This window comes from Pteronotus mesoamericanus, unplaced genomic scaffold, assembly GCF_021234165.1.
Source record: "Pteronotus mesoamericanus isolate MK-2021 breed Mesoamerican mustached bat unplaced genomic scaffold, CSHL_Meso_final contig_27, whole genome shotgun sequence".
NCBI classification, from domain to species: Eukaryota; Metazoa; Chordata; class Mammalia; order Chiroptera; family Mormoopidae; genus Pteronotus; species Pteronotus mesoamericanus.
In genome coordinates, this window is record NW_026555115.1 from 22,479,932 (window position 1) to 22,498,459 (window position 18,528).

At 36.0% G+C, this 18,528-nt stretch overlaps 1 protein-coding gene across 1 annotated transcript in view; it reads left to right on the top strand.

Annotated features, from left to right (window-relative positions):
• LMLN (leishmanolysin like peptidase) overlaps positions 1-15,412 on the top strand; it is an 85,367-nt gene extending 69,955 nt beyond the window's left edge. The window contains exons 14-17 of the mRNA XM_054575171.1: positions 4,172-4,331; positions 5,917-6,047; positions 9,886-10,096; positions 15,156-15,412. Coding sequence (XP_054431146.1) covers positions 4,172-4,331; positions 5,917-6,047; positions 9,886-10,096; positions 15,156-15,256 — 603 coding nt within the window. The 3' untranslated portion in view covers positions 15,257-15,412. The remainder of the gene's footprint in view (positions 1-4,171; positions 4,332-5,916; positions 6,048-9,885; positions 10,097-15,155) is intronic.
• Positions 15,413-18,528: the final 3,116 nt, after the last annotated feature.

Here is an 18,528-nt window from a genome sequence, read left to right on the forward strand (position 1 = left end):
GCCTTATAACCTCAGAGACAGAGGAATCAGCTTTAGTGCAATCTAACTGGTAAGCAGTGCGGTGGAGACTAAAGGAGGGTGGGGCACCCATGGGCGGCAGCACCAGAAGGATATTGAAATGGCCAGGTGGATCCGCCTGAGAAGAGTGGGGTCTAAACCCTAAGTGGTGATCTCCAGCCTACAGCACCAGGCCCAAAAAGTACACAGATAACAGCCAGCTGTGAAAAGCAGCAGGGTTGCTCTCTGGCAGAGACAGGTGGCTGGAGATGCAAAGATCCTTTTAAAAGACCAAGGCATAAATTTTTATTTGCAGCCACTTACCCTGGTCTTCAGCAAGAGCCGGGGAAGAATGGGCTACAGACGCCTGGGGAGAGACTGGGGAAGGAGGCTTTGGGAAGAGAACTGAGAGAGTACCAGGAGGATCCTGGTGCTGACTCATCCCCGAGACAGCAGCATCCATCTTGCTCAGGCAGACCACTCCCCTGAGCGGCAACAGCGTGAAAGGACCCAATAGCCCCACCCCCAGGAGGGCCTTGGCCCCACCCTGTGGTATCTCTAAGCTGGCCTTCTGAGTGCAGAGTGGTAGCCACAGATAGTAGGTCCCTGGCTAAAGCGGGCACAGAGTGGTCTAGAGACACTTGAGCTAAAACTGGGGACAGAGGCTTTGGGGAGTGAAAGGAGAGAGTAGCTGGTGGGATCCCGATGCTGACTCCTCCCACATACAGCAGCAGCCACTGGGCTCAGGGAGACCACTCCCTCGAGCTGCAGCAGCGTGAGAGGACCCAATAGCCCTGCCCCAAGGAGGGACTCTGCCCTGCCATATGGAGTCTAAGCCTGACTGCTGAGTGCAGAGTGACTAGATTAACAGCTGAAGGAGACAGCCACAAACAGTGGATTCCTAGAAGTCTCAAATAGACTGTCTAAGATCGGGCAGGGGCAACATCTGACATCATCAGAGGCAGATCCAGAAAGAAAAAACAGCAGTCTCCTACCATAGAAATTCACATCGCTAAGCCAGGAAATTAAGACAGATCAATTTAAGAAGCAGAAGCAAGAGAAGGGTCTCACAAATAATGGGAAGACAAAAAAACACCACCACCCCGCCAGTCAAAGGGAAAGGAGGAATCCCCAGAAAGAGAACTAATTGAAATAGAGGCAAATCAACTATTTGATATTGAGTTCCAAACAACAGTTCTAAGGAAGCTTAGTGAGCTCAGAGAGAATTATAAAAAACCACAGGGAAACTACAAGGAACTTAATGCAAACTATCAGCATGAAAAAGAACATAGAAACTATCAATAAGGGACAAGAGGAAATGAAGAGCACGATTTCTGAATTGAACACAGTTGAAGGAATCAAAAACAGGCTCGATGAAACCAAGGATCTAATCAGCGAGCTGAAGGACAAGGTAGAAAAAAGCTCCCAGAAAGAGCAAGAAAATGAAAAATGACTCAGAAAGAATGAAGAGGCATTGAGGGAAATGCAGGACAACCTGAAACGTAGTACTATCCATAGAATAAGGATACCAGAAGGGGAAGAGGAGCAATGGATAGAGAACCTGTTTGAAAAGGTAATGATGGAAAACTTCCCTAATTGGAGGAGAGAAAAAGTCACACAAGTCCAGGAAGCACAGAGGATCCCATTCAAGAGGAACCCAAAGAGGCCCACTCCAAGACACATCATCATTAAGATGGCAAATAGCAAAGACAAACAGAGAGTCCTAAAGACAGCAAGGAAGAAAGAGGTAGTAACAGCTAAGTGAGCCCCCAATACGGCTAGCAGCTGACTTCTCAACAGAAGCACTTCAAGCCAGAAGGGAATGGCAAGAAATATTCCAGGTCATGAAAAGCAAAGGCCTGCAACCAAGACTGCTCTACTCAGCAAGGCTCTCCATTAAAATGGAAGGCAAAATAAGGAGTTTCCCCGACAAAAGAAGGCTAAAAGAATACACCTCCACCAAATCTGCACTGCAAAATATGCTAAAAAGATTGCTTAAGAAAATGAAGAAAAAGAGTCTATGAATACCCAGTTCCTTTCACAGTTGCCAATACTTGATATTACCAATATTTTTATACGTATTAATCTGATTGTGACAATGATGTGTTATTTTAATTGTTCCTTTATTATCTGTTGAAACTAAACCTGGTTTTATATATTTCTTGCCTATTTCTATTATTCTTAGAAAGCTTTAAATGACTTTTTTGGTATTCTTTATTCATTTTTTGATTAAATGTTTGTAGAATTTTTCCCCTAAGGAAAAAAAAACTGAACTAAACTATTAACCCTTTTTTAGATGTGTTGCAAATACTTTTCTATTCTATTGTCTTTTAACTTTTTTTATCTGTATATTACTATATAGTCTGAAATGTTTAATATAGTCATATTCAGTCAATATTTTATTTTATAGCTTCTGAGTTTGAATATTTTACTTCAGGGTAAGAAAAATAATATTTTGATTTTTATTTGAAAACTCCTTGAATTTTACATATTGATTTTTAACTCACCTGAATATTTTTTGTAATGTGTGAAATAGGGCTCTATATTTGTTTTTTCAAGTAATAGTGGTCCGTGCACCTTATTTGTTGAATAAGCCTTATTTTCCCCTTTGATTTGAAATATCAGTTTAATCATATATTACATTGTTAAACAGATATATACATTTGTTTCTACAATGCTCCTTTATTTCACTGATTTACTTGATTATTTCTGTCCTGGTGTCATGTTTTAATTGCTGAGACTTTATAATGGATTTAATTTTTAATGTTTTATAATGGATTTTGATATTAAAAAATAAAGAAATGAAATCAATCTGCGTTTAGAAAAAGAAAGAAGAAACTTCTACCTTTTGTGACATCATGGATGGAACTGCCGAACATTATGCTAAGTGAAATAAGCCCATTGGTGAAAGACAAATACCATATGATCTCACCTTTAGGTGAAATCTATTCAATGGAATAAGCTAATGAACAAAATAAACCACAGGCAAGGAAACATGGAGCAGACTGAAAGTGACCAGAGGCGATGGGGAAAGAAGACAGTGATGGAAAGAAGAAGGAACTAGACAAAGAACATGTATGAATGACCCATGGACATGGACAACAGAGTGGGAATTGACAATGGGAGTGGGGAGAGACGGGGTGGGATGGGTCGAAGAGGGCAAAGGGGGAAAAACTGAGACAACTGTAATGAAATAAATGTGATTTAAAATAAAATTTAGAAAAAACATTTTTGACACTATTATGGATTTCCCTCTTTTTCCCTCCTATGCCCTTGTGTACCCAGCCCCCATTCCCACTCCCCCCACCCTACTCCATTCCACCTCACCCCAGCCTTCACCACATTGTTGTTTATGTCCATGGGCTTTACATATATGCATATATGTTCTTTGGCTAATCTTTTTCAGTTCCCACAATCACCTTTCCCTCTGACATCGTCAGTCTGTTCCATGTATCTGAGTTTTTTGTTGCCATGGCTATCTCTAAAAAGCCTTAGCTCTGCCTGTCATTTTCAAAGGACACTTTAGTCAGAAATGGTATCTCAGAAGCTAATTTAAAATGATTGTAGCTAAATTTTGAGCTTCCTACACTTGTTGATGACCTTTCGTTCAGTGTTTCAGACACCATATGATGGCAACTATATTTCTAGACATAGTACTATAATTCAGTGAGTTGGGGTAAAATATGAAATCTTTAAGATTTATCTGGTAGCTTGTTCCTTTGGTGTTGAAAGCATTGTACATATATAGGCGATCATTTTCAATTTTCTGCGTTTTAGTTCTTCAAGTTTGTCAAAACAACATACATATTAAGTCTCCTAAAGACACTTGAAGTACATTTTATTTAAAATCTTAATTCTATACTTGTTTTATGGTTTGTCAACTCTTAAAAGTCTTCCGATTTATCCTATAAAAGCATTAGTCAAATTTGTCATCTAATAAAAAACTTAGACCCGTTTACTTACTTGGCTTATTTCCAAAACTGCAGTAACTTTAACATACCCTTGAGATACAGTATATTACTATCTTTGTGTCGTACTATATATGAAGAAAAGTACATTAATATCTTCTTTGTGTTATTCAACATTAGAGGGTTGCTATAAATTGCCTGTGCACTTTGTTTTGATTATATAGAATGTTTCTTTCTTTCCTGTCTTCCTAATAATTTTTTTGTAGTACTTTGATGAGCTCAATGGAATACCTGCAGAAGATTTGCCTTATTATGGTGGTTCAGTAGAAATTGCCGACTACTGCCCTTTCAGTCAGGAATTCAGTTGGCATTTAAGTGGTGAATATCAGCGCAGCTCAGATTGTAGAATATTGGAAAATCAACCAGGTTAGTCATCTAGTGAAATAAAATGTTATAAACATATTACAGTTGTATATCAGCAATGTACAATAGTGGTTAAGAGTATAGACCTTGGAGTTATACTGTCTGGGTTTGTATTGTGGGTCCATCTGTTGCAAATAACCTAACTTCTTTGGGTCTTAGTTTCCTCTTCTGTACAAAGGGGATGATAATTCCTATCTAATAGAGTTGTTTTAAGAATTAAATGAATTAATGTAATATGAGTTTAGAACCATGACACATAGAAAGAATTGCTAGCTATTAGATTTGCACATGTATATACATTGTGCTTTTTAGTAATACCTTACATCTGCATGACATTTTTAATTTGCTAACAACTTTCATTTTTATATTCCTTTTTTTAAAAATACTTACCTGAGGACATTTTTCATTTGCTTTTTTGGAGAGAGAGAGGAAGGGAGAGAGAGAAACATCGATGCAAGAGAAGCATCCAGACCAGGGATTGAACGTGTCCGGACACAGCCTGGGCCCGATGGAGGATGAATGAGCAGCCCAGGCATGTGCCCTGACTGGGAATTGAAGCCAGAACCCTTTGGTTAAGGAAGGGCACTCTAACCACTGAGCCACACATGCCAAGACTTACATTGCATTTTTTTCTTCTAAAAACCTGATGAGAGACATAGAGAAGATATTACTGAATTTCACAGATGAATGAAAAGACACTAAATGTTAATTGGTGTTAGTGCAAGATTCTCCAATGGAGAGCTCTTTTTAGTTAATCACATTAGGTATCCTATTTTTTCCTCTCCTGAGGAATGTGCATTTTATGTAATTTAGAAATAACATGCCATTCTTCAGATATCAAAATAATACTGTTGTCCATGGCTAGTAAGATGTTACCATGTTAATTCTTTTTTAATACATATAAATGAACAGGTTATCAACAGAATAAACAATATGGCAGTTGGATATTCAGCAATAATAGTTATAGCTCATACTATCCACCTTTGTAAATAAAATGTCCTCACATCTGATATGTTAATAAACATCAATAAGTAGTTTTTCTTCCTGTGGTCATCAAAATTCTCAACCTGATCCTTCCTTCTCTCCTTCCTTATTCCATACTTCATTACAGACTAAGTCATTTAAATTTTAAATTTCCACAGTATTTTATTCTTAAACCTGGCAGATTTAACTAGATGGCAAAAGTTGAAAATACAAAAAAGTTTTGCAAAAGTTGTAACACCCTGGAAAAGATTTCATTATATAAATTGTTGTCCTCATTCTATTCTGGATCATTTGGGAGGTGACTCCTATTTAGGCTACCAGTGAAAGTGATTCTTAGTGCCAGTTCCTCTGTATGTCTCACTTAAATACTTTAGGCTCAGTTTTATCACTTGTTTCTGGTATAATAGTTTTCTCCCACTAGTTCCTGTTTTGAGAACACAGTTTGAGTTTGGAGCCATCTTTCTCCTGATTTTTCTTTTATTGAAAATTTCCGTTAAACATGTTTGTTTTTAAAACAACCTTTAATGATAAGAATGGAATACATCAATTTCTTGTTCTTTGAGCCAATGATCAATTTTTAAGAAAACTTTCTGGTTTGCTTCAGACCTTTTTAAAAACTATGGTGCTGAAAAGTATGGACCTCATTCAGTTTGTCTAATTCAGAAATCAGCCTTTGTCATGGAAAAGTGTGAAAGGAAGCTGAGTTACCCAGACTGGGGGAGTGGATGTTATCAGGTAAATTAAATGATTGTTAATAATTATACCAAATATTATATAATTTTATCTATTTTGTTTTTATATTTTAAAATACATTTTATCTTTTTATAGTTAATTTACTAATTAATGCTTATGTTTATGTAAATATTAGTTTGGATGTTTGTGTTTTGTGAAAATATTGTCATTTTTTGAGAGAAATTGCCTTTCTCCATTTGTTTGAATATATATTTGATCTATCAACTAGTTTTACAATAATTTTACTTCTGTGAGTACATCCTAAGGAAATAATGGAAAATATATAATTTTGTTCTTGAATAGATATTACTTTGAATGGAAAAAATTTACAGTTTTATTTCATAAGCTCTGAGGAAAGCATAGCTCTAAGAATTACTAAATTACTTATTAATAATAGGGGTTTTTTTCTTTGAAAGTAGAAATCCGAAGGGGGCAAGTTACTTTTATCTTATTTGCATGTCTGGTACTACATGAATGTATTACCTTAATAAAAGCTTATCAAGACACAGGGATTCTATAACTTAAGAGGATTCAACTTAATGAATATTATGTATCCCACTAATAGATGTGAAGGAAGAGAGTATGCTCCTGAGAAGTGAAAGATAAGAATTTGTTGTACCATTTCAGCTGCAAAAACTAAATGGACTTCTGTAGCTGGGAACTTAGATATTATTTTTGAAGTTACTTACAAAATTAACATTTTTGGAGTAACTTTGTTGAGATACAGTTTACACATCATACTATTCATATAATATTTTCTTTAAAACTATATAAAAGATGATTAAAAATGAACACTTTAGCTATAATCTGACAACTATAATCGAGCAACCATTTTCTGATAAATTTCATTTAAGATTTATGTATTGATTTAAATACATAGTTTTGACTTATTGCAATCATAATACATAATTTTGTTTTACTTCCTTCACTTAGTACTATTTATGCAGAGCAAAACACCTTTTTCACATTTTTCCAATAATAATAGTTACTACTCTTTATCACTGTAGAACATCGCATCATAATTTGGAAGGTCACTTCCTTGTTATATATTGAGTTTTCACTATTTGGAAATGCTGTTATAAGTATACTTACATATTTTACTTATAAAAATTCTTAAAATTCTTAAAATTTATTTTTTGAAATTAAATTCTATAAGTGAGAATATTAAGTTAAAGGGATAAAGTTAGAACAGTGACAACTATAATAGGAAGATGACCTTTTCAGGCTATTTTAATGTTTTATCACCACCACAAAGGGATTATGCAGACTTGAAACACCAGCTATAAAGATTAAATGTGCTACTTGGCTTCCCTGTACCTAGTATTGTTATATAATTTTGCTAATTTAATACCAGTATTTATGAAGGGAAAGGTATATGATTCCAAACAATTCACATAGATATTAACTGTTGTGTTTTTTGTTTTCCTTATTTCAACAGAAATTGCAAGAATGGTATAAAAATGTTGTTTTGAGTCATTTAAGTATAAATTGCTGACATGCTGCCCTTTTAGTCCCAAATACAGGATCTGGCAGAAGTAATGTCTGCTTGAGTGTGGTTGGTAGGGTAATAATATGGGTGTAATGATTTATAGTTTTAATTTGAATGTTTCACCTAAAATGTCATATGGTATGCTTGCGTGTGATATTGTTATATTATAGAATTACATGCCTATGATTTTGTAGTAAGAAAGGGATGTTATTTGGGCCGGACCCTGTATATTAATGTGGTTTTTTTTAAAGATTTTATTTATTTCTTTTTAGAGAGAGGGGAAGGGAGGGAGAAAGAGAGGGAGCAGAACATCAATGTGTGAGAGAGACATGGATCAGTTGCCTCCCGCAGGCCCCCAATTGGGACCTGTCCCACAACCCAGGCATGTGCCCCAACTGCAAATCGAACCAGTGACCTTTTGGTTTGTGGGATGATGCCCAACCTGCTGAGCCAAACTGGCCAGGGCTTAATGTGTATTTCTTCTAACAAGGATATCTTCATACACAACCACAATACTACCAAAAATACTAGGAAATTAACATTGATTCACAAAATTCTTTGACCTCATTCAGGTTTTGCCAATTGTCCCAATAATGTCCTTGTAGCTATAGGACCTGGACTAAAATCACATGTTGTGTAGTTGTTATGTCTCTGTTTTTCAGTCTGGAACAGTTCCTTAGTCGTTTCTTGACTTTCATAACCTTGACATATTTAAAGATTACAAGCCATTTCTTTTCTACAAGAAAAGATGTCTGATATTTTATTAAACTCAGGTAATGTACTTTGGGCAGTAGTATCACAGAAGTGATGTTCATTTTCTGGTGGTGCACTCTTTCTGTTTGTTCCTTTACTGGTGATGTTAGTGTTAGTATACCAGACTTCTCCACTGACAAGTTATTTTTTTTCTGTTTTAATTAATTAACAAGTATTGGGGGCAGTATTACCATTGCTATCATTATTTATTTTGATACTGAAGTTGCTCCAGCTTTGGCCAGAGGGAGCCCCTATAGGTTGGATCCTTCGTTTTTTGGCCTGTCCCCATCTTTCTGTTAATATTTCCTTGTTTTTTAGCGCAAGATATTCTAAGACCATCTTTACTTTCTTTGCCCCTGCCTAGAATCAACCATTTATCCAAGGGGTTCTAGTTTATTTCAGGGGAGTGTGGTATTTAGAAACTAAGGTCTGGGCTAGATGTACTGTTCATTGCTATTGAGATATAGCTGCTCTCCAGGCCTTTTTCATAAACAGAGCTAGGAAATCTATGTTATGTAATTTTTGTATATACTACTCACACATGTGTAAATATATAACCATGAGTTTGCACCAGTATCTTTGATTCCAGTCTAACACCAAAAGATTCATTTTAGTTTTCTCCCTTTACATTTGTAACTCCTTTCTTTGACACTGAGAAATCTGGCTGTCATTGTCTTCATTACGCGTAGTTATTTGATCTGTCCATATCTCTTCCACTTACCCTCACCCCTACGTCCTTGCCCTCCTCAACCACGCAGACTCTGATGGCCAGCAGATCACAACCTCTCTCCCTCACTGTGATCCAAATCCTATGCACATCTTTAGGACAAAAAAATTTATATCTCTCCCTTGTTTCCTCAGTTAGAGCTGTTAGAGGGCCCGCCTTGTGTTGTGAACTTCTTTGGTATCCTCTTCAGTACTAAACACAAGAATCAGTACTCACTTAAAAGAGATTGCATTGCACTGTAGCTATGGTGATGCTTATTAGATGTGGGTCATTGAATCACAGGCTATGGAAGAGGTTACTCTTTGTTGTTTATTTTCTTAAAAGCATATTATAACTTAGATTTCCAAATGAGTATTATATTTAGACTTAATTGATTAATAGAGTTATTGTGAAAATTACTGCATTATTGAAATACATTTTAGAACTCTTTTGAAATTGCCTTTAGAAATAGTTTAATAGCCACCTGAGAAAGTCACTTTTAGTACTTTACATCACAACTTTGTTAACCTAGTGTTAACCAGTTTAGTCAGCTACCTTCATCAGATTCAGTTCTTGGGCAACTTTATATCCACTTGTAAAGTAAAAATATGCTACCATCAAACATGCATTTCCAGAAACGTTCATTAGCTTTCAAGATAGTTCCAAGAGAGAAGTTTTAGAAATATTTAAAGCTAAGTAGCATAATTGAAGTTAACATGAAGTCTTTTTAGAAAACAACTTTGAGAAATAAATGTTCGTTTAAAAATTTTTATATCCCAAATTGTGTTTTATAGCCAATATTTTTAGTAAATTCTAATTTTTTTCTCTGCAAATTAAGAAGAAGGTCAGTATACTTATTCATCTGATTTCTTTTTTTTTAATTCTGTTTAAAGGTCTCTTGCTCTCCGCAAGGCCTGAAGGTTTGGGTCCAGAATACTTCATATTTGTGTAGTCGGGCTGGGCAGGTCCTCTTTGTTAGTATTCAGATGAACGGCTGGATTCACGATGGAAACCTGCTCTGCCCATCATGTTGGGACTTCTGTGAACTCTGTCCTCCAGAAACAGATCCTCCAGCTACTAACTTGACCCGAGCTCTACCCCTGGGTGAGTAGTCTCTGGTTGGCATAAAGAGGGAGACTTTTCATATAAGATGTTGAAAATTTCCTTCAAGGAAGTTCTAAAACAGGTTGAGCATTTTCTCTTTTAATTTCAGTTTTATGGGAAAATCTCCTTCCCACTCTGAATTTTTTTAAAAATTTTCCTAACTGGAGCAGTATTTTGTTAATAGAGTTATTTCAAAGATGACTCCATTATTGAAATACATTTTTGGAACTCCGCTTTAGAAATAGTTTAGTAGCCATCTAAGAAAATCACTTTTAGTACTTTGCTTCACACCTGTGTTAACCTGTTTAGTCAGCTATTTTTGCCAGTCTCAGTTCTTAACAATAGATTCCCTCTCACTCACAGCACCTCAATTTTGAGTATACACATTGCATCCCAGTCAGCCACTGGCTTGTTTCAGCACAGAGGAGCCTGTTCCCCCAGCAGTACATGTTCAGAGGGTACTACAGCCTCCCAGATCTAGCTTGGTAGTCTTCAGAGTTCATTCTCTAAATTCTTTGTTGAGGACCTACGCTTCAGCCCAAGGACACAGGTCCACAGGAGCTACTGTTTCTTTAGTAAAAGCTCTCTGTGGTAGTATGGAGCTAGACTGATCCTGTACTATGAAATATTTTCAGGTTGTAATGATGTGAAGCCTAGGTAAGTTTTATTTCTTCCATCAATTCAATGCCAGAGAGAATGCTTTGTGCCAGATAGGGTCAATGGAATTAAAAACAAATTTCCAAAGTAAAAATACTGAGTCCTCAGTTTTACCCCCTCTCCATGTTAAACCTATTCTTTTTTTTTTTTTTTTTTTTTTTAGTGAATACCACAGAATTCCTTATACAGACCACTGTTCCAACATTCAGTAGCCCAAACCACATTGCCATGACAATCCCGTGTTCCTTTATCTCTCCGTCTTTATTCCTTATCTCTACTGATCATCAGGCCACCTTTTACTCCCTCCTGAGAGTCACTGTCATCATTTATGCCTTACCCAGCCAGTTTTCTCTCAGAGTTTCCAATCAAATCCACGTCCCCAATCCCAAAGCAGCATTGACAGCTTTGATGTACAATATCTGACCCTGGATGTGATCTCAGGACTGCTGTGTTAACTCTTCTGCGCAGTACTCCAGTGAATCCTATGAGTTTTCTGCATTTATAGTAGTAATGACATGATGAATTGTTTGAAATAATGTGAGATCTTAGGTCCCTTTGATATGATATAGAGTATATGTAGTATTAAATACTCTTAGTTAACTCTTGCTTTCATGTGAAGTTGGTAGGATGACTTAATTTTATTGTTACTTTTAAATTGCTTTGTCTAATTAGAGCACAAATAAGTTGTTTTGATGGAGTTTCCATCCTCAAGCCTAATCTCAGTTAACTGTAAGAAACTATTAACATCTTATTGTGCAAGAGGTGGGCAAGAATTAAACCATTAGCAGAGCTGCAATAAAGACAGAGTTAATGCTAGCTTGTTCAGGGGTAAAATCTTAGGAGTATAGTAAAAGAATGTGTAGGAATATAGAGAAAACCAGACCAGGGCAAGGGGCTATGAAATGACTAGTTCCTGTCCTTGGAGTATGACAAAGATAAATGAATCTGTGGAAAGGAGGTGGGAAGTAGAGGTGCAAACCACCCCAATCCCTCCACCTCCACCAGTCTGCACCTTAGACTCTACTGCTACTTACCCTGCTCCCTCTTTTTCAGTCACCTTTCTGAAATTATGGTGCTATGGTGTGATTTCTTTTTTCCTTGTTAACTAGTTCTATAAGGAAGCATACTCAAAAAAGCATTGTAATCTATAAATCATTACCACAATTTTGAAAAATATATCAAATATTACAAGGATATCTTTAGGCATTGCTTTTTAAACATTGTAAGTATTACTGATGAAATTCTAAAATATCCTGACTTCCCATATTTGTCAGTGTGTGAATAGAGCACACATTAGGCCCTTACTGAACTGTGTGCCAGGGACTATAGCAGACTTTCTGTATGCTCATTCTTTTAGTAAATAGTTTTCTTCTTTTTAATACAGTGGGTTTTTTTTTTTTTTAACCAATGACACTTGTAAAAATAAGATTTGACTCTTTAAACTTACTTCTAGGAGAAATACTAATAATTAAATTAACCTGTGACAAAGCTTATTAAACAAATGATCATCTTAATCTGTTTTTTGTTAAAATTTTCTTTTTTAATTATTATTTTTATCTTTATTGTATTTTTCCCATTACCATTTAGTCCCTTTCTAATCTGTTTTGTGAATTAAATTTTTTTAGGTTTTCTTAGTATGTCTTTAAAACATTAAAACTGTTAATATCCTACAGGAAGTGTAAAAAAGATATTCCTCTCCCCAAATTCTTCTGATTTTTGTTACTGTTGAACTCAGCTTCACATAGCTTTTTCTTGCATTTATAATTTCTTTTGCAATGTAAAACTCTCATCTTTTTTTTCCTTTTCTCTGGTCATCACTTCTAAATGCTACAGAGTGATTAATAGTTCTATATTGACTAAGATAATGAATATGAAAGATTTATTTCTAAATTCTTTCTGATCTCTTTAGATTGTAGGGATTATTTTTGTTTCCATTTACTGAATGCTAGCCAAGTGCTTTTATGTCTATATCATTGCATTTGATCATCACAAAACCTAATGAGGTAGGACTTACCATTTTATACGCAAGAAAACTAAGGTATAATGATACTAAGTAATGCATCTATTGTCATGGCTAATAAATAAGGAAGTTCAGATCAAAACCCAAATCTGATCACCTCCAATTCATTTTGAAATACCCTCTTTAATCTTTTCTTTCTAGACTACTGGCACAGAAAGATCAGCATTTTTGAAGGACAACAAATGTTCCAGAGCTCCCATTAATGTTTTAATAGCTTGTTAAATTTTAGTGCCAACAGTAGCTAAACAACAACTAATTCTCCTCCATTTCTTTTGAGGCCAAACTGAGAATCAGGACATAAAAGGATATGCCTGAGTTATTAGACTTCAGGTTCCATTCCCTGCTCCAGCCAAAACCACTCTGCCTGATGCTGTAGGCCTGAACTTTTCTAGTAGAACATTCTGGGATGATGGAAATGTCTTGTAATCCACATTGCCCGATACAGTAGTCATTAGCCACAGGTGACTGTTGAATGTGTGAAATGTGGATAGTGTGACTGAGGAACTAAATATTTTATTTCATTTTATTTAATTTCAATTTAAGTAACATACACACCTAGCGGTTGCCATATTGGACAGTACAGTGCTAGATCAGAGTTTCTCAAACTTTTGCATGCATCAGAATCATGTTAAAACACAGATTGTTAAGCCTTGCCTCCAGAGTTTCTGATTGAGAAGGTCTGGATCAGAGCCTGAGAATTTGCATTTTTAACAGGTTTCCAGATGATGCTGATGTTGTTGATCCAATGACACACTTTGAGAAGGACTGTTCTTGGCTAAGTGGGATTTTTCTAAAATTTAACAATTACCAGCTGATTCCATTGGGGAAGAATAGAAGTTACCTCATGGTTTACCTGAATTACATGCAGTGAAATATTTTTTTTAAATACTTATACCACACTATACAGTGCTCAGAAGAACAGTCTGCAGTGCCTTGATGTTATCATTCTGTTTATTCTGTAGCTGAAGACCAGCCCTATTTTCCTTACCTTTTAAGCAAATCAGACTTGAAGCTTGGTTGGTTCTTTATTGGTCAAAGTATTAGAAAGAACAACTTATCCTAAGATGAAGTCAGGTTGACCTGGTCTCTTGGCTGCTATAAAAATGTTTTCCATTCTGAGAATTGTTTTGGGAAATAGTTTTAGCTATGAGAACAGCTCATGGCTAAAATTAAAATATACTCCTAGAGCCCAGAGCCCATGGAATCTTTTGCTATTTCCAGGTTAAGCCTGGATGTGGATAGATGGGTAGCCCTGGTTTACCTGGGACAGTCCATGTGCCTTTTGTCCTGATATAATTGTTAATAGCATTCCCTGTGTTAAAATTATCAAAGAGAACAATTAAAGTTTATCTAAGCAAATTTTATTTCATACTTCATGAAGGGGGCAGTCTCCACTCTCCAGAGTCCAGAGAATTGCAAAGTAAGGGAAAAGGGCTGCAAACAGGAAACAAAGAAGAAGCACTTGGCTTAAGTTGATTGGCCAGGGTTGTATATCTGACCTTATTTTGAAAGACCAAGGAACAAGGAAGTAAGTATAGAACCCTGAGTTGGCTTGTTGGTTGGTGATTGGCTGACTGGATATACTGTGTTTCTGGTCAAGCACATGGATTTTATCTAAGTTTCAGTTTGCTGATGTGGCACCATCTTGGAACTAACAATGTATTTCAACACTTGTCTCAAAATGTCCTGATTTGGGATGATAAATTATGTGGTTACCATCAGAAAAGGGACAAGGAAGAGCAGAAGAGAGTTCTACTTCCCATGTCAGAATAGCCAAGATACTAATTTACTTTCCTGTGTAGAATCTTTTTTTAATCCTCACCGGAGTATATGTTCTCAACTGATTTTAGAGAGCAAGAAGGAATGGTGGGGAGATTATAGACATACATACATATATATATGAAGAGAGAGAGAGAGAGAGAGAGAGAGAAACATCAATCATTTGCCTCCTGTATGTGCCCTGACCAGGGACTGAACCTGCAACCTATGTATGTGCCCTGACAGGAATCGAACCCACAACCTTTTGGTGTAGGGATGACGCTCCAACCAACTGAGCCACCCACCCAGGGCCCTGTGTAGTATCTTTAATTTTGCTGAGATACTAGCCAAAGACGCTTCTTTCTCTTCTTGGGTGCTATTTTTTAAACTTGATATGGTGTGTACATCTTTTTTTCTTCCTGCATAAATATTTTGTTCTTTTCCCAAAAATGCAAAAAAAATGACTTTACATATTTGGGCTTTGGGAAGTCGTTCTTGAATTTGCTCTTCAAGGTGGTCCTTGTTCACCTTTAATAATTACTTATATTCACCTGTCAGTGTTTAGTTGATATGATATATTCCAAAAATGTCTATAGAAAGTCAATTTTTTGTTTTCAACCCTAGATCTCTGTTCCCGTTCCTCTAGCCTGGTGGTCACCTTCTGGCTTCTCCTAGGCAATCTGTTTCCTCTGCTGGCTGGATTTCTTCTGTGTGTATGGCACTAGGAATGGAAAAGAGAATTCTCAAAGCATTCCTTTGTGTCATGTGCCTCTGAACAAAGCACAAAATCTGGGCGAGTACCAGCCTATGCAGATGGCAGAGGTGGCATTCCTGACTTTGGCTTGAAAGTGTTGACCACAATCAGGCCTTGAAGCAGAGCTTCACAGCACTTATTCTTCATCAGCATCCCAACAGCCTCATCTTGGAGAAGGTGAAGGAATTCCAAGACATTGAGTTTCTTTATTTTTCAGGATGCATAACCTTCCTGAAATTTTCTTTTGAAAATGGGATATTGGTGAAATTTTCAGATTACATTTCTCAGCATTCTCATTAACCTAAAATGATGAGAAAGTTCATCAAGACTGCAATAATTTAAAGAACGGCAAGATTATAAGTTGTGGATCCTGTCCCCAGAAGTATAAATTTGTCCTTTGACTTACGGAAAATAATTGAATTGAGGATTCTACATTGCTGTTATACCTATTTTGAATTTAATGGCTGTACATGGTACACTTAAATCATCATTCTCATTGTTCTAAAAATTGTTTTTTAAAACTACATTTTACCAAATCTTATAATTTAACCATGCTTGCCTTTTTCAAACTAGCTGTGTGGTTCAGTTTACTGTTGAATCATTACATATTGGTAGCCCTCGCCCAGCTGTATCTGTTACTTAATTGATCTTCATAGCTCAGTTTCCTGTTGTATTCTCCATTTGTCTAAATATTGACTTGAAAAGCTGTAGAAGCAGAGAAAGAAAAGTAATGTGCCCTGTAAAAAACATTGAAGACATACAAACAGAAGAAAACATAATGTATACTTTTCAGATAATAGTTACAACAACAGTAATTCTACAAAAATAGAACTATTATTTTTTGAACAATAGAGATAAAAAGAAATTCTGGTGTAGACAAATATGCGGTTGTCCTCACATGGACTTAGGAATTGTTTCAGAAGAACTTCTATCTGAAAATTATTTTATATGTAAGAAGAAAAATATAAATCAAAACAAGATCATCTGAATTGTTTACCAATAGCAAAGTGTAGGTTTGGTGTACGGCCTATCCAGTAGTGTCCACTTTCCATACAACACATGGCTTAATCCTCAGTAGTTGGAAGATAGCCTTTGCTTTCAAAGGAGGTCATGTCCTTTACCTCCTGCTATTGACACTTCTGTTACCACATAGATTCTTGTCCGTAGAAGCAATTCTGCTCTGGAGCTTACCAACCCCGCTTTACTAATTAAATTCTTTAATGATGACTGATGCCCAGTTTTTCTCTCTAAAGCTAATAAAGTCCTGTGGCATTATAAACACAGCCCTTGGACAAGCATTCATGCATTCATTCTTTCACTCATTGGTTAGCTCTTAAATTTAGCATATAGTTATTGAGCACTCTATGTAAGAAATTGTGCAAATGACCAGGTAGTATAATTACTAAGGATAATTCCAGCTGACTGGCACTGGGCCCAAACAGCAACCCCAGTATAAAGGAAAGTTGCCTTTTTTAATGCATGCATTTTAAATATGTATTTAAACATGCAGTTTTGAATTGAAGATATTTGTCCTTGTGAAAAGCTGGGGGTCTGTAGCATATCCAACTTCAGCTAAAGAGAAGCTGATGGTAGAAGGTGTCAGGTCAGTGCTCTATTTTCTGCCCATGTCATGTATACCTTAAATCGAGCAAGGTCTGAGAAAAGTGTAGAGTATATTTTTAAAGAAAATTATAAAAATCTAACTTATATTCCTATTGTAATTATGAATCATCCTGCAAAGTTGTATAAAGAATTTCACCAAAAGTACTATGGATTAAGAATACATTTGAGATTTATGCAAACAATGATAGGTTTGATTATATTTTGACTGTTGTGCAGTAATGCCATTTAGGTAGTATTGTTTCTGAGCATGGTGCTTTTTATACTTGAAATATATTTTTACTTTATTTTTTATTGATACAATTATATTTGCACTAATGACTCTGGAGAAAATATTATAGATGACATTTTTTGTATATATATTTATTAATCTTGGAATCTGGTAGCCCTGTGTTTTCTCTGCACAAATATGAAACTTGATAAAGTGTGATGTTAACGAATCTTGAATTTCTGAGGGTAGCTAAATGAGCTGGTGTCCTTTTTCTCTTAAAGTCTTAAAAGTGGTTGCTTATCACCGATTCTGCATAGTTTACTCAGTGAAGACTTAGAAGGCCATTCATCCTGTAAGAAATTTTAAGAGACACATTTTAGTCACTTAGATTATGACAATATCTAAAACAAAGACTTAATATATGAGATTTCAATGCAGAATTAGTGGGCTAGAATTCAGCTTTGAACTGAAGAATTAGAAATGGCATAAATGTCATTATTCTGTGGTAGGTTTTGCCCTTCATGTTAGCAAAACCGGGTCACTGAAAAAGAGACTTGGCAGACAGCAGCTATGGTGGAAGGGAGGTGGGGTAGAGAAGGAGAATGAGGAGTAGCTGATTTGGGGATTTGAGTCCCTTTCTGGCTCAGAAAGTATCAAGTGCTTATAAAAATTGACTACCTCAGTTTTCAGTTTGGACTTAGGCTTATTTTAATAGTGTTAAGGTCCCAATGGTATCAAGTGAATTTGTCTCTCAGGTTTTCAAGAACAGAATTTACCAGAAGGAAGCAAAAGCCATGTCAGTAGACTTGAGCTGACAGCTTTAAAGAAACTGGCAAGCAGTTAGAAAGTCTTCATGCAAATCCCTCCAATATTCTCCTGAAAAACATCCTTTTTCCATTGCTTATTTTTTAAGGATACTTATTTTTGTTAAGACCAAACAGATATTCTAAAAATGTTATAAATTATTCTTAAAATTAGTTTCAGTCTAATAAGTTGGCTTAGATTTTATCAATACTTGAAACATAAATCAATGAAGTTTATATAGTTTTAGGAAGATACATAAATAAGTATACTACAGTATTCTATAAAATTCAGTATCAACATTCTCTTCAATATTAGAAGACTCGCTGGTTGAAACCATCTGTAAAATGACCAGATGCTTTCTCAGAATCTTTCCAGCTCTAATATTCTATGACTAATACTCATCCAGAATTGCTAGGTCACTGCTGGCTCTGGTTCACCTCTTCTTGGCATATGCCAGCTTGCACACCATGTTCATCATAGTGTTGTGAGCTTGGTGCCTTAGCACTGTCCATGCCCTTGGAAGCTAAATGGAAGGAGAAGAGCCTGGCTCTCAGCAGTCCTGTCAGGAGGAGGTGGACTTCAATCACAGCCCCACAGACCTGTTTTAT